This window comes from Nycticebus coucang, chromosome 2, assembly GCF_027406575.1.
Source record: "Nycticebus coucang isolate mNycCou1 chromosome 2, mNycCou1.pri, whole genome shotgun sequence".
Classification (NCBI taxonomy): domain Eukaryota; kingdom Metazoa; phylum Chordata; class Mammalia; order Primates; family Lorisidae; genus Nycticebus; species Nycticebus coucang.
This window is the reverse complement of record NC_069781.1, coordinates 170,303,962-170,325,828: the sequence shown is the minus strand read 5'-3', so window position 1 is coordinate 170,325,828 and position 21,867 is coordinate 170,303,962. Positions and strand designations below refer to the sequence as shown.

General features: G+C 49.8%; 1 protein-coding gene across 5 annotated transcripts; it reads left to right on the top strand.

Annotated features, from left to right (window-relative positions):
• Positions 1 to 126: 126 nt before the first annotated feature.
• Positions 127 to 21,445, top strand: DHX38 (DEAH-box helicase 38). 5 transcript variants are annotated; one of them, XM_053606134.1, is made up of 27 exons: positions 127 to 266; positions 2,738 to 3,077; positions 3,694 to 3,881; positions 5,403 to 5,507; positions 6,043 to 6,190; positions 6,330 to 6,448; positions 6,544 to 6,620; positions 7,044 to 7,199; positions 7,740 to 7,901; positions 8,097 to 8,204; positions 8,486 to 8,598; positions 9,464 to 9,601; positions 10,229 to 10,415; positions 10,573 to 10,758; positions 11,113 to 11,253; positions 11,619 to 11,729; positions 11,824 to 11,940; positions 12,054 to 12,161; positions 12,573 to 12,685; positions 13,402 to 13,610; positions 13,713 to 13,867; positions 15,387 to 15,542; positions 15,637 to 15,771; positions 15,893 to 16,018; positions 16,765 to 16,860; positions 18,996 to 19,117; positions 20,946 to 21,445. In XM_053606134.1, the coding sequence occupies exons 1-27, from the start codon at positions 230 to 232 to the stop codon at positions 21,028 to 21,030; spliced, it is 3,738 nt and encodes a 1,245-aa protein (XP_053462109.1). In that variant the 5' UTR covers positions 127 to 229; the 3' UTR covers positions 21,031 to 21,445. The 5 variants fall into 5 exon arrangements, with proteins under 5 accessions (XP_053462109.1, XP_053462127.1, XP_053462119.1 ...); XM_053606152.1 differs by having other exon boundaries at positions 164 to 297; XM_053606144.1 differs by having other exon boundaries at positions 176 to 395.
• The last annotated feature ends 422 nt before the right edge of the window (positions 21,446 to 21,867 follow it).

Sequence of the window (21,867 nt, the reverse complement as noted above, 5' to 3'; positions counted from 1 at the left end):
ACCGGAAGCCGCGGGTCACTTCCGCCCTCGTTAAATATGGTCGGCATTTTTTTCCTTTCCCGCACCTTCCTCAGACTAGGGGCGGGGTCTCACTCGTAGGCTGAGCGTGATTGGTCGCGAGGAGACTCGGAAGTGTCTCTGATCTGAGCCCCAGAGGAGGCCTGGAGAGGCTGAACGCGTTCTGTGACGCTTTTGGATTTGGGAATCTGCGTTTTCCAGGCTGCTCTCTATGGTATTTTTTGGACGGATAGAGGGGACCGCGCAAGGTATTAAGGGACAATAATGGCAGCGTTCAAGGTGCGGATTTTAGCTCCTTGAGGCCTTCTGTGGGAGGGGTGGCAGCGCCGGCTCCCCAGAACCCGGACGGGAGGGTCCCAAGAGTCGGGCTTGGTGAGGTGAGTGCCCCTTTTTCCTTCCTGACTGGCCCGTTGCCATTCATGGCGGCTCCAGGCGGTGGATATTGGTCCTCTCCTCGGGTCCGGGCCCGGTTTGGGAATTTCCTCTCTCGTCCCTGTCACCTGCTTGGCCGTCTTCACCTCGGGGAAGCTGCGCCCGTCCTGCCTGCCCCGGCCTTCTATCTGCTGTGGTCAGAGCCCGCTGCCCCGAGCGGCTTCGCTGCGATCCACGATGGTACCCGGGTCTCCCTGAGCCTTCTTCAGCCTTAGCGCTCTCCCAGCTGCCGCCGGGCCCAGTGGGGCTTCTTGGGTCCTCGTCTGCTCTCTCACAGTGCTGTCTCCTTCGGGCAGTCTGGCGGGCCTTCTCTTCTAGTAGAATGTCAGCACCAGGTGGGCTGGAAGTTCTGTTTTGTTCTCTTCTTTATCCTCACTGACGAGATCAGTCATTGGCTCATGGGGGGCATTCAATGAATAATTGATGACTGAATGAATCCAGATTCTTTCCTCGCTGTTTTTCTCGTACCGCTTGTGGTTTGTTTGCCATTCGTTCTCCAGAATTTTGTTCTTTAACTCTTTATTTGTTCTTCTCAGGAGCGAGTTAAGTTCTCCTTGTATAACTCCTTGCCTTGTGTTGCTGTTCCTAGAAATGTTTGGTTCCCTGTTCCCCTTTAATAGGTTTAAATTCATTCATCTATTTATCAAACATTTATTTTGCCAGGCACTGGTCTAGAGCAGTCAACAAGACATACAAGTTTTTCTCACCTCTGTAGAATGGCATTCTAGGGTGTATTTCCTAGTTTAGACAACTTCTGAGCAGAGTCTGTATACATACTTATACATGTATACATACTGCCTTCCTGTCTGGACTTTTTCACATGTATGTGGATGTCATCAATATGCAGCTTTCCCTTTTCTGTTCTGCTTGATGATATTTTCAAAATGTATCTCTTGTTTCTGTGTCTCTATTACATGTTCAGTCTGTTTGGGAGAACTTCTATAGAGCTGTGCGTTTAATTAGAGCTGGACAAAGAATTCTGGATTCCGATGGTACTTGATCCTTTTGCTTTATTAACTTGTTTTTCCACTTTTCTTTTGCTTTATTAACTTGTTGGAGTTAGGGGAATTATCCAATCATCTAAAACAGTTGAACATTTATAAGTAGGAATTGTGTAGTTGGAGGTAAAGAGGAATTTTTTTTTTGTAGAGACAGAGTCTCACTTTATGGCCCTCGGTAGAGTGCCGTGGCCTCACACAGCTCACAGCAACCTTCAGTTCCTGGACTTAAGCGATTCTCTTGCCTCAGCCTCCCGAGTAGCTGGGACTACAGGCACCCGCCACAACGCCCGGCTATTTTTTGGTTGCAGTTTGGCCGGGGCCGGGTTTGAACCCGCCACCCTCGGTATATGGGGCCAGCGCCTTACCGACTGAGCCACAGGCGCCGCCCAAGAGGAATTTGTTACAAGTTTAGCATCAGGAAGTTGGTCACTTAAATACTCTTCAGTAACACCATTTTTAACATGGTATTTCTCAGCAATTTTTGGTGTCTGTGAATTGTCATTAAACTGATTTTGGCTGTCATGAGTTAATCTTCTTCCAGTGAAATACAACTAATCCAAAAAATGCCAGTAAAGTCTGGAGATCATGGATGGTAGCCTTGCATTCCACCTCTGCTGTGCTGTATCTGTTGTGTAAAGGGAAGGAGAAGTAGAACTTACAAGAAATTGGCATGGGACCAGTCAATACATAGGAGCATAGAAAATAAAATATTGTAACAATTACCCTATGTAACTCTTTGTAGTTACAGAGTAGTTCACATACAATTTCTTGTTTGAGTCTCACAATAGCTCCACAGTCCAGACAATGCAAAAATTATTTCCACATTACAGTTGTAAAATCATGGCTAACCAAAGATTCAGTTATTGGCTTAGGATCATGCAGGTAGAAAATGTCAAGAGCCTAATTTCTCATTGAGGCTTCTGAATCAGATTTATTGGGGTTTCTGCTATACTCCTATTCTAGACAACATCGTTTTCTTCCCTTAGTGAAGACTTTCCTTGCCTAGATTGTACGCTCTTGGATCCTGGTGTGTATGGGGGAGGGGTATGCATCTATTTTGGTGTCTATTGGGGTAGGAATAGAAGAGTCTGTCAGTGACTTTATGGAAAGATCTTGGAGAAAGGTAGTAAAAGTCTTCCTGCTGTTGGGAGTTGGGGGGGGGGTGAAGGCTGTACACTTAAGTAAACCCATAATTATCCTAGTTATCCTAGGATATAGCCAAGCTGAGCCTTCTTTCTTCCTCTTCTTTTACATCCAGTACTAAATGGTTTGCCTTTCTTCCACAGAAGTCCCAGAGCCTGTGATGGCGGACACCAGTGAGGATGTCTCCATCCATAGATTGGAAGGGACTGCTGCGGACTCTCAGGTTGGTGGTCTTATTTGCAAGACCAAAAGTGCGGCCAGCGAGCAGCATGTCTTCAAGGCCCCTGCTCCTCGCCCTTCATTGCTGGGGCTGGACTTGTTGGCTTCCCTGAAACGGAAGGAGCGAGAAGAGAAGGATGATGGGGAGGACAAGAAGAAGTCCAGAATCTCTTCCTACAAGGACTGGGAAGAGAGCAAGGATGACCAGAGAGATGCTGAAGAGGAGGGCAGTGAGCAGGCTGGCCGAAATAGCCGAAAAGACAGGTAAAGGTCTCAGGATGGGATGGGGGCCCAAAGGGAAGTAGATGGTGGCCAGGAAGTAACATCTCATGTTTATCTGTCAGTTTTTCTGTTGGAAATTTAGTCTTTAAGATTTTATTGTGGGCTCGGTGCCTGTGGCTCAGTGGCTAGGGCGCCAGCCACATATACTGGAGCTGGTGGGTTCGAATCCAGCCTGGGCCTGCCAAACAAGAATGACAACTATAACCAAAAAATAGCCAGGTGTTGTGGCAGGCACTTGTAGTGCCAGCTACTTGGGAGGCTGAGGCAAGAGAATCGCTTGAGCCCAAGAGTTTGAGGTTGCTGTGAGCTGTGAGGTCACTTACGGCACTCTTACCCAGGGTGACATAGTGAGACTCTGTCTCAAAAAAAAAAAATTTATTGTGATTTTATAAATTGATGATAGGTAGGAATTGTTGTTTTCTTCAGATTTGTTGGGAAAACTGAAAGGTGACTTAGAGTAGATGATGGAGGTTAGAAATGCCTGCAGTACCAGGGAGATAAAGTGGAAAAGGAAAGATCACTTGTTTGGCAGAGCTAAAGGTTTCAGGCAGTTTTCCTCCAGTGGAGGGCCCTTTACCACTAGTTCTCTGTGTTTCAGACATTATCGGTCTGCTCGGGTAGAGACTCCCTCCCATCCTGGTGGTGTGAGTGAAGAATTTTGGGAACGCAGTCGGCAGAGAGAGCGGGATCGGCGGGAACATGGTGTCTATGCCTCATCCAAAGAAGAAAAGGATCGGAAGAAAGAGAAATCGCGGGATCGAGACTATGACCACAAGAGAGACAGAGGTAGACTGCCCAGCATAGTTCTCATTGCCTGTGAGCATTTGGAGAAATGAGTCACCCTTTTTCTCGTTGCAAGAGTTTTTACCACACCCAATAACTGGGGAACCCTATTTGCATGATTTTGGCCTGATTGGTTTGACCCTGGGACTGGGAATAGCAGGCAGTTTAAGAAAAGAGCTATTGCCTGTGATGTAGCTGTTTTGCTTGAGTGTGTGGTCCTCGTTTTATTTTGAAGATGGGTGACAAAGGAGATAGTAGGTAATGGGTACATGAAACTGGAGTTAAAATAGTGTCAATGACAGAGAAAGGACAATGCAGTGGAGCAAACTAGACATACAGCCCAACTCGGGCTTTGCTCAGTATCATTTAAGTTTAAAGCTTACAGACCTGCAACTATTAAAAAGCTCACTATAGATTTGTAACTTTTCTTTTCTGAATTCTTGCAGGAAAATAACTATTACTGTGAGTTTGAAACTTTCCAGCGAGTAACTATTTTTTCCCCTTGAAAGCGTGGGAACATGTGAGTTTTAGGAGCCCGAGGGTCACTCTAGAGCAGGGCAGGTTGCACCCATGGTGAAGAGTGAGTAGGTGGCCTGTGTTTTCTCTAATCACCAGAGAGTTACAAATGACACACTTTTAAAAAAAAATTGTTTTAGGTTAATTTGAGGGAACAAAGAATTAGGTTACAGTGTTTGCAGTTGTTAGGTAGAGTCCCTCTTATATTTATGTCTTGCCCCCCAAGAGTTGTGCCCATATACTCTAACATCGTGCCCATTAAGTGGGAGCACACTCAGCCCCCTTCCTCCTCCCTCCTCACTCCCTCATTCTCTTGCCCCCCACCTTGAATTGATTTGAGTTTTTCTAATACGTTATCTACATACATACAGTAGATGATGTATTCGATCATCTACTGGCTTCATATTAGTATTGAGTACATTGGGTACTTGCTTCTCCATTCTTGTGACACTTTACTAAGAAGAATGTGTTGCAACTCCATCCAGGTTAATACAAAAGATGTAAAGTCTCCGTCTTTTTTAATAGCTGAATAGTATTTCATGGTGTACATATACCACAGTTTGTTAATCTACTCCTGGGTTGATGGGCATTTAGATTATTTCCACAATTTGGTGATTGTAAATTGAGCTGCGATAAACAATCTAGTGCAAATGTCCTTATGATAAAATGATTTTTTTTCTTCTGGGTAGATGCCTAGTAATGGGCTTGCAGGATTAAATGAGAGGTCTAATTTGAGTTCTTTGAAGAGTTTCCATACTTCCTTCCAAAGAGGTTGTATTAATTTGCAGTCCCACCAGCAGTGTAAAAGTGTTCCCTTTTTTCCATATCCATGCCAGCATCTGCAGCTTTGAGACTTTGTGATGTGGGCTGTTCTCCTTGGAGTTAGGTGATATCTCAGGGTGGTTTTGATTTGTAATTCTCTGATGATCAGGGATGATGAGTGTTTTTTCAAATGTTAGCCATTTGTCAGGACACAGGTTTTTGAGGTCTGCATATGGCTTTTCACAGATGAGCGGGATGGAAGTAGGCACAGCAGCAGGTCTGAGCGTGATGGGGAGTCAGAGCGCAGCAGCAGAAGAAATGAGCCGGAGAGCCCACGCCATCGGCCGAAAGGTAGACTTAGCTGTTCCCTGGGGTGGTCTGTAGGGATTGAAGTGTATAAAAGGCAGAATGTGTGACTCCCATCTTCAGTTTGGCTGTGAGGCATTGAGTCAAAACTCCTGATCCACCATGAGCCTCCTGGAATACTTGGTCCTGAGGCACGTGAGCATAGCCTTGCCTGTGTCTATTAAGATGGATATTCTTCCTTTAAGTGATGCACTGGTCTCTGGATGGCTAGTTTCCAGATGGCAATAAAGGACAGAGGGAGTTGGGAGAAGAAGGATCTATTTTTTACAAAATTTGGTTGTATTTAATAAGGGTATGTTTGCAGAGGTAAATTGAATATGCCTTAAAATTTGAAACATGGATCATTAAAATTCAGTTATCTTTAAAAACTGTCAAAATGATCTTATCCCTTATGAATAAGTACATGGTTTATAAATAGTGAAAAAAGTAAATTTGGGGAATTGACTGCTAGTTGATCATTCTGGAGCTATGTCTTAGTTCAATTAGATGCTTCTCACAGTTGTATTTTTTGTGGCCTCAGATGCAGCCACCCCTTCAAGGTCCACCTGGGAGGAAGAGGACAGTGGCTATGGGTCCTCTAGGCGCTCACAGTGGGAATCACCCTCCCCGACACCTTCCTATCGGGATTCTGAGCGGAGCCATCGGCTGCCCACTCGAGACCGAGACAGGTGAAGTTCTGGGTGCAGCAGCTCAGTTTCTCTGAGGGTGGGGGTGGGGAGGCTGCGCAGGGAGAGCAGGAAGCAGCCCGGGGAGCAGGGCTTAGTAGCTCAGTGACTGTTTCTTGATGCTGGTTCTGCTGCTTCCTAGGTCTGTGAGGAGCAAGTACTCAGATGACACTCCTCTTCCAACTCCCTCCTACAAATACAACGAGTGGGCCGATGACAGAAGACACCTGGGGTCCACCCCACGTCTGTCCAGGGGCCGAGGTAAGGCCTAGGAGGCGGGAGGCGGAAGAGCACAGGCTGTGTCCCTGGGGGTATCCAGGGCTGTGCAGGCTGACCTGCTACCTGTGCTCCTTCAGGAAGACGCGAGGATGGTGAAGAAGGAATTTCATTTGACACAGAAGAGGAGCGGCAGCAGTGGGAGGATGACCAGAGGGTAAAGCCTGACACCTTTGAGGGGCTGAACAGAGGGTGTGGGTGATGGGAGGTGTTAGAGCCCAAGGCCCACAAGTGACCCTCTGGCACGATTGGGCTTTGATGAGGCACAGCTGAGCCTTGGGCAGCCCGAGGCCTTAGAATCACTCTGCAGAGGCCCAGCCTGCACTGCCTGCCACTACTGGGTGGTGATGACCTCACTTTTGATGTGTTGGTGCCACTGTGTGGCGAGTCTACGAAGTGCTGTCACCATGGGCTGGCATTCAGTCAGACGTGTTATTTCTCCTCTGGAGGTTCTTCAGGTGGCCAATGGAGGTAGCTGCTCTGTGCCAGTGACTTCCTACCCAGCACCTCCCCTGCCAGTGCGTCCCATGCATAAGCTCCATCTGTCCCTTGCTCTCATTGCTTTGCCCCATGCCTGCAGCAAGCTGACCGGGACTGGTACATGATGGACGAGGGGTACGACGAGTTCCACAACCCCCTGGCCTACTCCTCTGAGGACTATGTGAGGAGGCGGGAGCAGCACCTGCACAAACAGAGGCAGAAGCGGATTTCGGCTCAGCGGAGACAGATCAATGAGGTGAGGCCATCCGTGATGGGAGCTCAGGCTCAGGGCCAGGGAGGGGATGGCTGCCTGCCTACCTGTCTTCCATTGCTGAGAGGGTCAGGTCCTAGGCAGACCTCCAAAGGTGCGGGGGATGGGGGGCAGCTGGGGAACCATTTGGTCATTTAAGAAAAAACCCCTGCTTGTGATCATCTCTCCTGCAGCCCTTTCCTGGGGGGGGGGGGGGGTTTGCTGTTGAAGGTAACTGGCATGGCGGGACCTGCTTCTGGGGTCTGTGTTCTTTGTGTCTATGGTTTGGGCTAGGGATGTTCGCCATTTGTATGTCCATCCAGGGGTTCTGACCTTAGAGGTTCTGACTTAGCTGCTTGGAACAAAACACTGCAGATGACTTGGGATCAGTGATTCTTTTGTCTCAGGAGCTGTGCATAGAGAGGCCTGTGACGTCTCTGTGGCCCCCTGTGGCCCCTCTGTCAGTCCTTGACTTGCAAACTTGCCTGATGACCTTTCAGAATGCCCTTTCAGCTGCAGTCTGAGTCTCCTCTTGTGTCCCCACAGGACAACGAGCGCTGGGAGACTAACCGCATGCTCACCAGTGGAGTGGTCCACCGGCTGGAGGTGGATGAGGACTTTGAAGAGGACAATGCGGCGAAGGTGCACCTCATGGTGCACAATCTGGTGCCTCCCTTCCTGGATGGGCGCATTGTCTTCACCAAGCAGGTGAGTCTCCTCCGTGCCTGGAGACAGTATGGCTCAGTAAGACCTGATGTGGCAGGAGAAAGAAAGGAGAATGGGAAGAAAGCTCCATATCCTGAGAGGGTAGCAGCCCCTTCTGGTTGACGGGGCCATTTTGAAATGGGCCTTCTTAGTGATTTTAATGACTGGAGATTTCTCTCTTTCCTCAACCTGGAATAGCCAGAGCCTGTGATTCCAGTCAAGGACGCCACTTCTGACTTAGCCATTATTGCCCGAAAAGGCAGCCAGACAGTGCGGAAGCATAGGGAGCAAAAGGAACGCAAAAAGGTTGGTTTCTTGTCACCAGGGCTGGAAGTCTCTGTGCACTTTGTTTCCTTTTTTCTTCTTTTTAAAGATCTCATTAGGCTGCATGGGTAGATTTCTGTTAGAAGTTAGAAAACACCCAGGGAGCATCAGCCCTGGGGGGAGGGTATGGTGTTCCTTCATCAGGTCCTTTGTCATATGGTGCCATGCCTGATGTTGGGACACCTGGAGGCTCGAGGCTTGGAATGTGTGGCTGGGGGGGTCTGCACCTGCTGGGGTTCCAGGGTAGAGCTTGTCTTTTTCAGGCTCAGCACAAACACTGGGAACTGGCTGGGACCAAACTGGGAGATATAATGGGTGTGAAGAAAGAAGAAGAGCCAGATAAAGGCCTGACAGAAGATGGGAAGGTGGACTACAGGTGGGCAGCCTCTGCCAGCAGTGCAGGGCGTGCCAGGCAGAACCGAGAGGGAACTGTTTCCATGTTGCTCTGAATCTTCTACTTTCCTTAGTCCTTTTCTCCTGGCTTCTTTCTTGTCTTCCTGTTTTTCCTAGATACCATTCCTACTGCTACATTGCCACTACCAAAGAGCTCTATGCTGGTGGTGTTGTGAGGGGAGTGATGTCCAGGGAAATTGAGTGACTTGTCTGAGGTTGCCCAGCTAGTAAACGGGGGAGCTGGGGTCAGACACAGGCAGTCTCACATCAGAGTCCCCACCCTAGCCACTCTGCTTTTAAAGGTCTCTTGGGTGTTCAGGGTGGAAAGCTGAGTTTTGCTCCTTCAGTCAAATTTCAGTATAAAGCAGAATTATTTTGAACAGTTTCCAAAATAGGAAGGATTATCTTACCAGGTAGTGACTTCTCTCTGTTACTCTGTGGCTACAACTCCTCAGGCGACATGTATGGCTATTTTAGGCCTTTAAGTATTGTGGTGAGACTGTCTGAGGGCCTTCTCCATAGTTAGTGACCGGGTGATTGATTTCAGCTCCCCCTGTGCTCACACTCTGTTTAGGGCAGAGGCTGTGCCCAGTTGGTAACCTGTAGCTTCTCTGAGCCACCTTCAGTTGTTTGATTCTGGGGCATTGAGCATGTTGTGAATGATGGATTCCCTCCCACAGCAGTGGTCCCTAGGCTGGCAAGAAATAGCTCAGATTACCTGGCTGCTTCGGTGTCTCAGAGATTCTTGTCCAAGTTCTTCTCTTTCCTGGATGTAGGAAGAAGGCTGGGAGGGACAGTGCGGAGGGACAAGGTGGGATGTGGGGCTGAGACTGCTGTGTCTGTTTCAGGACAGAGCAGAAGTTTGCAGATCACATGAAGAAAAAAAGTGAAGCCAGCAGCGAGTTTGCAAAGAAGAAGTCTATCCTGGAGCAGAGGCAGTACCTGCCGATCTTTGCGGTGCAGCAGGAGCTACTCACCATCATCAGGTAACTCTGCCAGGGGACCAAATTCCAGTGTTGAATCAGGGCTGCCCTTTGCCTCCTGTGTTTACTTAGGAGCTCTTTTCTTATGTCTTTTGCAATTGATGGAAAACGGAAGTCATTTTTCCATCAGACCTGGTGGCCCTAGGCTGTGCTACACAAGGTCACAGATAGCATCATTTTGTCTCTGCTTACCTGCTTAAACCTCACCATATTCCCGTCATTTTTTTTTTTTTTTTGTAGAGACAGAGTCTCACTGTACCGCCCTCGGGTAGAGTGCCGTGGCGTCACACGGCTCACAGCAACCTCTAACTCTTGGGCTTACGCGATTCTCTTGCCTCAGCCTCCCGAGCAGCTGGGACTACAGGCACCCGCCACAATGCCCGGCTATTTTTTGGTTGCAGTTTGGCCAGGGCTGGGTTTGAACCCACCACCCTCGGTATATGGGACCGGCGCCCTGCTCACTGAGCCACAGGCACCGCCCCCGTCATTTTTTTAAGAACTTTACCCAGTGAAGTCTTCCTCCCTTTGCAGGCATGCTCCTTGGATAGCTAGACGTGGGTGGCATCTTCCTGTAGGCTCAGATTGGCCTTCCACTCGGGCCGATGAGCCCTGCTCTGCTTTTCCTTGTAGAGACAACAGCATCGTGATTGTGGTTGGGGAGACCGGGAGCGGCAAGACCACTCAGCTGACCCAGTACTTGCACGAAGATGGTTACACAGACTACGGGATGATTGGGTGCACCCAGCCCCGGCGTGTGGCTGCCATGTCGGTGGCCAAGAGAGTCAGCGAAGAGATGGGGGGAAACCTTGGCGAGGAGGTGAGTGGGCGCGAGGGCTGAGGGCTGTAGTTATTCCCTGATGGTTTCTGCCTATTTGTGCCAGAGGGTGTGATCTGCTAAAGCGTGGCCCTCAGCATGGGCTGTGCTAGTGGTGAGCCAGTGGCCAGGACTTCCGAGCCTTCTCTGTGACCTTCAGGTGGGTTATGCCATCCGGTTTGAAGACTGCACTTCAGAAAACACCTTGATCAAATACATGACGGATGGGATCCTGCTCCGAGAGTCCCTCCGGGAAGCTGACCTGGATCACTACAGCGCCATCATCATGGACGAGGCCCATGAGCGCTCCCTGAACACCGATGTGCTGTTTGGGCTGCTCCGGGAGGTGAGGTGCTATGGGGTTTGTCCCTCTGTGTCCGTGGGGCATGGATGAGCACACTGCTGGTAGTTGGTGACGGAGGTGCTCCAGGTGGGCTGAGAGGTCTCTGACAGGCCAGTTTTCCCCCAAGGCCTCTGGTTGCCGAGTTCAGACCTTGTAGTTTACTCTGTTTTTGCTTAGCTGACTTGGGGTTTTCTTGACCATGGCTCCATTCTGCTGTCTTCAGGGTTGTTAAGACTCTACAAGGCTGATCCATCAGCTTTGGCTTCTGTTTTATTTGGGAGAAATGGTATTGAGACGGGAAGGCGGGAGCCAAGGGTCCCAAACCCATGGGAGCCTCTGAGCAGCCTTTTCTCTCAGGTAGTGGCTCGGCGCTCAGACCTGAAGCTCATCGTCACATCAGCCACTATGGATGCAGAGAAATTTGCTGCCTTTTTTGGGAATGTTCCCATCTTCCACATCCCTGGACGTACTTTCCCTGTTGACATCCTATTCAGCAAGGTACTGAGGCCTCTGTCTGTGCTATGCCCCTCTCTGAGGAGAAGCCAGCTGGAGAGTGCAGGGTGGGGAGGGCACTGGGGCAGGGAAGATTGTGGGCCCCAAGGGTCAAATGGAACAGCTGCAGCTCTGGGGCTCTGGGGGCAAATGACTGTGCTCTGGGAGAGGTTTTACTTTATTGTGTCTTTGGAGCTGAAGTGTGGGGCCCAGGGAGGCATGGGGGCTTCTTTCAGGGGCTTTGTACAGGTCAGGCCACCTGTAGGTGTTGAGGCCCTGAAAGTCTTAGGGCCGGGCTGTGGGCTCCCAGAGGGGCGCCTGGCTGGTGTTTCTGACGCATGCCTCTGCCTGTGTCCCTTTTGGTGTTGCAGACTCCTCAGGAAGATTATGTGGAGGCTGCTGTGAAGCAGTCCCTCCAGGTGCACTTGTCGGGGGCCCCAGGGGATATCCTTATCTTCATGCCCGGCCAAGAGGACATTGAGGTGCGTGCCTTGCTCACTTCCTGGGTGAACAGCTATGCCTCGTGTCTGAGAGTCTGGGCCTTGGGTGTCTCACAGCTCTCCTGTGTGCCCTCAGGTGACCTCGGACCAGATCGTGGAGCATCTGGAGGAGCTGGAGAACGCACCCGCCTTGGCCGTGCTGCCCATCTACTCCCAGCTGCCTTCTGACCTCCAGGCCAAAATTTTTCAGAAGGTGCTTACTTTCCTGGCAGGGATGGGGTGGGAGGTAGGCTCTTGCCCCCACTTCGGACTCTGTTCTCTCCTGAGGGACTCAGCTCCCCGCTCCTACTTCTTGCTTGGCTCTAGGCTCCCGATGGTGTTCGCAAGTGTATCGTTGCCACCAACATCGCTGAGACGTCGCTGACTGTTGATGGCATCATGTTTGTCATTGATTCTGGTTATTGCAAATTAAAGGTAAGAAAAGCCACAGTGGGCAGGGCCCTGGGTTTTTACTTGAAGCTAACTCATCTTTCATGGGGTGGGAACCCAGGCCCTTGTTCTCCCCAGGGAGTGGGACACATGTGGAAGTGGTGGTGGTGTTGGGAGGCTGATGCTGGGTGCTAATTTTGCCAAGCACTTGACTCATTTAATTCTTGAGTAGGTAGATAATTTAAATAATTCAATAAAGATTACAGAGTTGGTGTTTATGGAGAAAACTTCTTAGGTGTTTATGAGATCTTTATGGAGGCTCCTGGCTCCACAAGGTGGCTGCCTCATTGCTGAGACATTTCCTTTGTGATGTGGAGCAGCTAGGGTTTGTCTTCACCTCAGGGCTGCCCCCCTTGCCCCTCACTCTGTCCTTCAGCAGTTTGCTGCCCCTCCTAGGTCTTCAACCCCAGGATTGGCATGGATGCTCTGCAGATCTACCCCATCAGCCAGGCCAATGCCAACCAGAGGTCAGGGCGAGCTGGCAGGACGGGTCCAGGTCAGTGTTTCAGGTAGGAGCCCTGTGCTTTCCGGGGCAGTGCTGGGATTGCTTTGAGTGGAGCCTGCTGGCCCTAGAGCTAACCCTCAAGGCTGGGGCTATGGGCCGTTGGTGGGGCTGCCACTTGTTTGTCCCCTCATCATATGCCACTGAGTGGAAGGAATATGTTTTCCTGGGAGCTCTGAGGCCTGAGGCAGGCCTGTGTGAATGGATGTGCACATTTTGGTAATTGCACCTGCTGCCCCCCACAAGACAGGTCTGAACCAGTGATGCCATTTGCTCTCTTTTACTTCTCCTATTTTTCTCTCTTCCTTCCTTTTTCTGAGTTTTAGAAATCCTATGTTTACTATAGAAATTCAGTAAATACAGAAAAACATTAAGACAATAAAACTTACTCATATTCCTAGTCTCAGGCTCACTGGTTCCAGAAGTGAGTCAGTAGGGAGCAAGTACCAGCAGAAGAGCTGAACTGGTGGGATGGATTTTTGAATAGGTGGAGATGAGTGATCCACAGAAGTGGGAGGTGGGGAGAAGAAATGAGAAATTCTCACCTTTCCCTGGGGGGTTTCATCTGTATGGCTGCTGTGAGGTTTGGTTGTGGTGAGAAGCTGGGATCAGGTCCATCTCCCCCCTGCAGTGGTCCCTGTGTGGGCAGCCAGGCAGGGGAAAGAGGTTGACAGGCCAGTGTGGGGACAGATAACAGCAGGTCTGTGCTCTTCTCCCTGGCAGGCTCTACACCCAAAGTGCCTATAAGAATGAGCTCCTGACCACCACCGTACCCGAGATCCAGAGGACCAACCTGGCCAATGTGGTGCTGCTGCTCAAGTCCCTCGGGGTGCAGGACCTGCTGCAGTTCCACTTCATGGACCCGCCCCCGGAGGACAACATGCTCAACTCCATGTACCAGCTCTGGATCCTCGGGGCCTTGGACAACACAGGTGCGGCAGCCCCCAAAGAGGGGCCTGGTGGGCAGTGGTGCTGGGTGCCCTCACTTTCCTCCACCATGCCACGGAATATCTGGTTTTGCTCACCTCTCTCAGGTGGTCTGACCTCTACGGGGCGGCTGATGGTGGAGTTCCCACTGGACCCAGCCCTGTCCAAGATGCTCATCGTGTCCTGTGACATGGGCTGCAGCTCCGAGATCCTGCTCATCGTCTCCATGCTTTCCGTCCCTGCCATCTTCTACAGGCCCAAGGTGGGTACTTGAGGACACACTGCAGGGAAACAGCTACCCCCGGTTATTTACACAGAACGAGGGCTGGGAATCAGTTTACAGAGAATGACTTTGCTGTTTTTTTGTTAAACATGTTAGGGGCAGGGGAGGAAAGGGCTAGATTAGTGGTTCTCAGGAGAGGTTTGGAAATCTGCAGAGTGATTTTTGTTTTATGTCAACTTTTTATTCGTCATGAAGACATTTGTACTTATCATTTACAACCCCAGAGCAGGCTTTTCTCTGAAATACAGCACAGAAGTTTAAGTTGCCTTCTAAAGTCCTTAATAAATGTGAACATATAAATACACCTTGAGGTCAGGCGCAGTGGCTCACACCTGTAATCCTCGCACTCTGGGAGGCTGAGGTGGATGGATTGCTTGTGCTCACAGGTTCAAGACCAGCCTGATCAAGAGTGACACCCCGTCTCTACTAAAAAATATAAAAACTGAGGCAAGAGGATCACTTGAGCCTAAGAGTTGGAGGTTGCTGTGAGCTGTGACACTACGGCACTCTATCTAAGGCGACAGCTTGAGATTCTATCTCAAAAAAAACACACCTTGAAAAGAAGATAACAAGGGTTAGGTGCTTTGAACAGGCAGTAGGAACACAGTTGGAAGCAAGGTTTTTCTGAGGGTTCTGTAGTGGCTGAGTGGTTAAGACACAAACTTATTATCATTAAAAATCAACTCATTTGGTTTGTGTTTTTTTTTTTTTTTCTTTTTTTGAGACAGAGCCTCAGCTGCTGCCCTGGGTAGAGTGCCCTGGCATCACAGCTCACAGCAACCTCCAACTCCTGGGCTTAAGTGATTCTCTTGCCTCAGCCTCCCGAGTAGCTGGGACTACAGGCGCCCGCCACAATGCCTGGCTATTTTTTGGTTGTAGTTGTCATTGTTGTTTAGTAGGCCCACGCTGGATTCGAACCTGCCAGCTCTGGTGTATGTGGCTGGTGCCTTAGCTGCTTGAGCTACAGGCACTGAGCCTGGTTTGTGTTTTTGTTTCAAGAGCAGATCTTGTTCTGTCACCTAGAGCTAGAGTGCTGTGGCGTCATCATAGCTCACAGCAACCTCAAACTCTTGGGCTCAAGCAGTCCTGCCTCAGCTTCCCAAATAGCTAGGACTACAGGCATATGCCACCACGCCCAGCTAATTTCTCTATTTTTTGGTAGACAGGAGTCTCACCATTGCTCAGGCTGGTCTCCAACTCTTGGCCTCGAGCAGTTCTCTCACCTTGGTCTCTCAGAGTTCTGGGATTACAGGCCTGAGCCACTGTGCCCGGCCATAACCTTCTAAACTCCCCATGACAACCTAGTGCTGCGGCATTCTATGGTAACAGCAAGAGGTTATCTTCTAGTTTCGTTGTTCCCTACTCCTCACGTTTTAGAATAAGTGTTTTATAAAGCAGCTCTGTTGTTTCTGTATTGTTAGGGCTGATGTGTTGCATGTTATGTGTGCGAGAGCCTCCAGGATGTGCTTAATGTGAAGGCCTTTTTTTCCCTTCCCAGGGTCGAGAGGAGGAGAGTGATCAGATCCGGGAGAAGTTTGCTGTCCCTGAGAGTGATCATTTGACCTACCTGAATGTCTACCTGCAGTGGAAGAACAATAATTACTCTACCATCTGGTGTAATGATCATTTCATCCACGCCAAGGCCATGCGGAAGGTGGGTGGTGGCCCAGATGAGTGGGATGTTGGGACAGGAGGTGGGAGCAGGGAAGGGAGGGCTCCTCCCTGGCCCTCCCTGTGTTCTACTGCAGGTCCGGGAGGTGCGGGCTCAACTCAAGGACATCATGGTACAGCAGCGCATGAGCCTGGCCTCATGTGGCACTGACTGGGACGTCGTCAGGAAGTGCATCTGTGCTGCCTATTTCCACCAGGCTGCCAAGCTCAAGGTGAGCCGCAGGAGCCTGCTGTGGTTCTGCAGATAGATCTGGATCCTCCAGTACTATGTTGGGGTAGCTGCCCCAGCAGGCAGCTGTCCTGACGTGGCTACCCATTGTGTTTCTTCCCCAGGGAATTGGGGAGTACGTGAATGTTCGCACAGGGATGCCCTGCCACTTGCACCCCACCAGTTCCCTCTTCGGAATGGGCTATACCCCGGACTACATAGTGTATCACGAGTTGGTCATGACCACTAAGGTCAGTGTTTCCTGAAGTGTTTGCGTGATATAGGTTCACCGGTTTGGGCCAGGCTTGCTGCCTTCTGGAATGAGCAGGCTTTAGCTTGGGAGAGTTGAGGCTGCGTGCACTGCTTTGTGGGGCATTTGAGTTGGTTTTTTTGGGCTGGGGGTCAGGGGACAAGCTGTCCACTGTGTTGACTTTTATTATAAACCATTCTGTGTTTTTTTTTTTTTTTTTGTAGAGACAGAGTCTCACTTTATGGCCCTTGGTAGAGTGCCGTGGCCTCACACAGCTCACAGCAACCTCCAACTCCTGGGCTTAAGCGATTCTCTTGCCTCAGCCTCCCGAGTAGCTGGGACTACAGGCGTCTGCCACAACGCCCAGCTATTTTTTTGGTGCAGTTCAGCCAGGGCCGGGTTTGAACCTGCCACCCTCTGTATATGGGGCCGGCGCCCTACCGACTGAGCCACAGGCGCCGCTCAGTGTTGACTTTTGATTAAAGTGACTTTACTGTGCCAGCAGGATTGTTCCCTACTTGCCGCTTGGGAGCAACCCAATTGTCTAGATACCAGGGATATTTTCTCAAGCATGGAGGAATTTGTATGGGAGAAGGGATTAAAATTCCAGCACCTGGGGCTTTTCCCTGCCTTTTCAGCTTTGTAGGGTTGGGAGTGGGCCCTTCTCACATGGCTCTTAATCATGGACCCACTCTGGGTGGGCCTGTGGCCCCCCGTAACTTCTACCTTGCTGCTCTGCTCTCGCAGGAGTACATGCAGTGCGTGACCGCCGTGGATGGAGAGTGGCTGGCGGAGCTGGGCCCCATGTTCTACAGTGTGAAACAGGCAGGCAAGTCTCGGCAGGTGAGTGTCCCATGCTGCCCTTGAGGTGCTGTGTGCCTGTGCGGTGGACTCCCCTCAGTTTGGTATTGCAGACTTGTCCTCTGGCCCCTTACTCCTCGCTCCATGCACAAAAGCAGTGACCTAGCCAGGCCGGTCTGTCTGATCTCCCTGACCCACTGCAGTTGCTTGATCAGCCGAGCCTCTAAAAAAAATCATTATTTTTGAAAAGTCCCAGTATTTGTAAAAGTGGAAAGAACAGTGTAACAAGCCACATGAATTCATCACTTAACCTCTGTAATTGTCAGCATTCTGTCAGTCAGTCTGGTTTTGCTTGTTCCCAGCCCCTCGACATAGCCATTTTTTTTTTTTTTTTTTTTTTGTGGTTTTTGGCCGGGGCTGGGTTTGAACCCACCACCTCCGGCATATGGGACCGGTGCCCAACTCCTTGAGCCACAGGCACCGCCCGACATAGCCATTTTTGTTTTCTGAAATATTTCAGTTTATCTTGGGTATCCTGTTGTTTCATCCGTAAATACTTAAGTATGTCTTTGATTAAAAGGACTTTTTTTTTTTTTTAAATGTAACCTCTGTGCCATTATTACTCCTAACAAAATTAATATTTTATGTCACCTAAGTCTCTAATCCTTGTTCAGATTTCCCCATTTATCTCAAAGATGACTTTTTATGATTTTTTTTTTTTTTTTTTTTTTTTTTTGGCCAGGGCTGGGTTTGAACCCGCCACCTCCGGCATATGGGACCGGCGCCCTACTCCTTGAGCCACAGGCGCCGCCCATGATTTTTTTTTTTTTGAGACAAACTCTCACTCTGTTGCCCAGGCTAGAGTGCGATGGCCCTAGCCTAGCTCATAGCAACCTCAAACTCCTGGGCTCAAGTAATCCTCCTGCCTCAGCGTCCCAAATAGCTGGGACTACAGGCATCTGCTGCTATGCCCGGCTAGATTCTTTATGATTGATTTGCTTGAATTAGGATCCAAATATTGCCATTGTTTGCTATATGTGTTAACTCTTTTATTCTAGAATAAGCTCCATACCCATCCTTTTTTATGACATTAGTTTATTGGCACAACCAGGTTATTTGTCCTACAGAATACTCCATATGATCTATGAGGCTGATTGCTTCCTCTTGGTGGTCTTTGACTTGTGCCTCTATTTCCTGTACTTTCTATAAATCAAGTAAGTAGCCTAAAGGCTTGATTAGATTAGATCCAGGTCAGCATTTTATTTTATTTTATTTTATTGTTTTGAGACAGAGTCTCATTATGTTGTCCTTGGTAGAGTGCCGTGAAGTCACTGCTCACAGCAACTTCAAACTCTTAGGCTTAAGGTGATTCTCTTGCCCCAGCCTCCCAAGTAGCTGTGACTACAGGCACTTGCTACGATGCCTGGCTATTTTTTTGTTGATATTGTCATTGTTTAGCAGGCCCACGCTGGGTTCGAACCTGCCAGCCCCAGTGTATGTGGCCGGCGCCCCAACCACTGAGCATGGGTGCCGAGCTGTGGGTCAGCATTGTTAAGCAGGCATACGTATGTGTGGTGCTCTGACTTCTTTTAGATGCTATCAGTGGACACTTGAGGGCTGGTGGCCCCACCTTTAATGAGGGCTGTGGCATCACTCCTACTTCTCCTGGTGCAGACTCTACCTGTTCCTCTGTCTCCTCCAGAGTTTGTGTCCACTGACAGCCACTGCCCAGCTCCATTATTTGGGGTTACAAAATGTTGCTGGGCCTTGGCTTTCCCCCTTAGCATGGTCTTCCCCACACTGGGCCTGTATGCATCTTCCTGCCTGTCCTCTCTTGCTAGATGGTAAAGTCTTCCCTATTTTCCTATGCTTTATAGCATACTTGTATACTTGATTAAAAAACAACAACAAGGTATTTATGGAACTGAGTGGAATGTTGAGACATGACTGGGTTGAGATGGAATGGTCCAGTATCTATCATGCATCAATGAAAAAAGTAGGCACTGACGCAAAAGAACAGGTTGCCTTGGTGCCTGGGCAGGCAGCTGTGTGGCCCCTGCCCCGAGAGCTGGCCTGGAGGACACAGCACTTGGTTTGCAGCTGGGACATGGGTGCAGACAAGGCTCCTTGCCCGATAGTCCCCAGTAGACTCAGCCAGGACTCTCTCCCTTGTCTAGGAGAACCGCCGCCGGGCCAAAGAGGAAGCCTCTGCCATGGAGGAGGAGATGGCGCTGGCTGAGGAGCAGCTGCGAGCCCGGCGGCAGGAGCAGGAGAAGCGCAGTCCCCTGGGCAGCGTCAGGTGAGCTGGGGGAGCCCACCCTGGGAGGCTGCCAGAGACCAGGCCCTGATTCCGGGGAAGGATTTGAGAGCAGTTAAATGTGTGAAGGTGAACTGGCGACAGAAGCTGCTTGAGTGCTGAGAGGTCACATGTGGCAGTGGGAGGAGACAACTGTAAAGGGGGTGGTTGTACACCTGCAGCTCCCAGTCATCGTGGTGTTGTCTTCAGGGCCCTCGGTGGTTCAGGGTCCTGGTCGCAGGCCAGGTCTTACAGCTTTACCCAGTGGAGCCAGCCAGGAGAACAGGGTCTTGGGTTCCTGTGTCTGTGCTGTCCCCTGGAGTTGGCCACATTCCAGAGGTCAAGGCATGGTCCTCCATAAGACTATAAGACTGTTCTCCCCTCAAATACTCACTACAGGTTTGGAGGTCACTCTTACCCCTAACTAACTTGCCACAAATTTGAAGATCCCTGTGGACTCCCTCAGGTTCATGAATTTGCTAGAATGACCCATAGAACTCAGGAAAGTAAAATGCTTATGATTATAGTTTTATTTATTTATTTTTTAGAGACAGTCTCATTTTATCACCCTCGGTAGAGTGCTGTGGTGTCACAGCTCACAGCAACCTTCAATTCCTGGGCTTAGGCAATTCTCTTGCCTCAGCCTCCTGAGTAGCTGGGACTATAGGCACCTGCCACAATGCCCAGCTATTTTCTGTTGCATTTTGGCCGGGGCCAGGTTCAAACCCACCACCCTCTGTATATGGGGCCGGCACCCTACTCACTGTAGTTTTATTATTTGCTACCCTATAGTTTTACTTATTGTAGCAAAAGGGTACACATCAGAACCCTCTAAGGCAGTGGTTCTCAACCCTTTGGGGGTCGAACAACCCTTTCACAGGGGTTGCCTAATATACCAGGGGTCACCTGGTATATCTGATATAACATCCTGCATATCAGATATTTACTTTATGATTTCATAACAGTAGCAAAATTGCAGTTATGAAGTAGCAATGAAAATAATTTTGTGGTTGGGGGTCACCATAACATGAGGAACTGTATTAAAGGGTTGCAGCATTAGAAAGGTTGAGAACCACTGCTCTAAGGGCAGAGACATAGAGCAGTGTCTGTGAGAGTCTCAACGATGGAGCTTCCTTTGTCCTCAGGGTCAAGTTATCCTCCTGCCTGTCAGTGCATGACGGTACATACAGGATCATTGCCACTCCGGGAAAGTCACTGAGCTTCATTGTCCAGAGTTTTTATCAGGGTCTTATTACATAGACAGGAATGATTGAATCATCGTCCACGTGGTTGAACTCAATCTCCAACCCTTGCTGGCCCCAGAGCTCGGGCTGATAGTGTGTGGTTTTGCGGCTCCAATTCTAATCCCAGAGCTGACTTTAGCCAGGCTGGCCCATCTTGAGTGATCTTGGTAGCATAAGAAACTGTTGAGGAGCTCACCCTGAGTCACCTTACCAGCTTAAACTGTCAGATATGGTCTGAGGGGCTTGCTGTGCGTAGCAGAGACATCCATTCACTTGAGGAAAGGCCATGGGGATAAGGCAGATTATACAGCTGGAGTGGCAGCCCCCACAGCTCGCTTAGAGTCTATGGAAGGGCTTGTTAAGAAACTCATCTTTGACATTCCTTAATGGATGTCAGAATAAGTGAGCTGCTTTTTTATTTTTTCTCATCAACCCCAGAGATGACAAGGGGATTGGGTATGTGCCAGGAATGACCTCCCTCAGCCTCAGGGCCTGCTGTTCCCAGCCCAGGCCTCATGCCGTGCCTCCTGCTACATACCACACTGGGGTGAAGAGTGCTATTTCCTACCCCTCTTTTGTGTTTCCAGGTCTACAAAGATCTACACTCCAGGAAGAAAAGAGCAAGGGGAGCCCATGACCCCTCGCCGCACGCCAGCCCGCTTTGGCCTGTGAGCCGAGGCTGTCCTGGAGAGGATTGCAGCCAGGGTGGGGGTCCTGAGCCCTCTTGTGGGGGAGCACCCCAAGGCTGTGGGCAAAGCCCTTTCCTCTGAGTACTTTCATCTGTGCACATCACGCCCCCCCGGGGCACTTCCTGCTGGACCAGGCTCTGTGACTGAGGATGGGACAGTTCCTCCGTGTGGGAGTGTGGCAGGGGCCGGGCTGCAGAGCAGCTGAGATGCTCCCGGGGCAACAAGAGGTGGCTAGACCCCATTCAAGTGAATTGGCCAGGACGCTTGGTGAATGAGTGACTTGGTTGTGACTAGTTATTTTTTAAACCTTGTGTAAAGCAGCAAAACAGACTTAAAAGGAACTGTAATTTGGTTATAATTCAGAATTTGGACATAAATTTATCATTTGTAAAATGTGATTGCATTTCTGGCTTCCTTTTTCCTTCACTGCCCTACATCATACAATAAAGAAAGGAGGGGGAGAATCCTGCACTAACTTTCCTTGGGTACATTGTCCTAGAATGCCACCCTTATTTCTGCAGGCCAAGCTCTGGGGGTGCCCAGCTGCTCCTGAGGCTGGTGGCAGTGGGGGGCTGGCCTCAAGGGGAGATGGGCTGGGGCCGTGAGCAGGAGCCCCTCCAGCTTTCCCCAGGAGTGGGCTGTCAGCTCAGAGTGGCAGAGGTTTCTGCTCAGCAGGTGTATGGGCTACCCATTGACTGAAAAATAGTGTAAAATGTTACTTATTTTCATGTAAAAGATGACCCTTAGGATCACTAGTCTTCTCTCTTGTTAAACAGCCTTAAGTCTGCTGAAGTAGCTTTTTGGGTATTTGGCCCTTTGT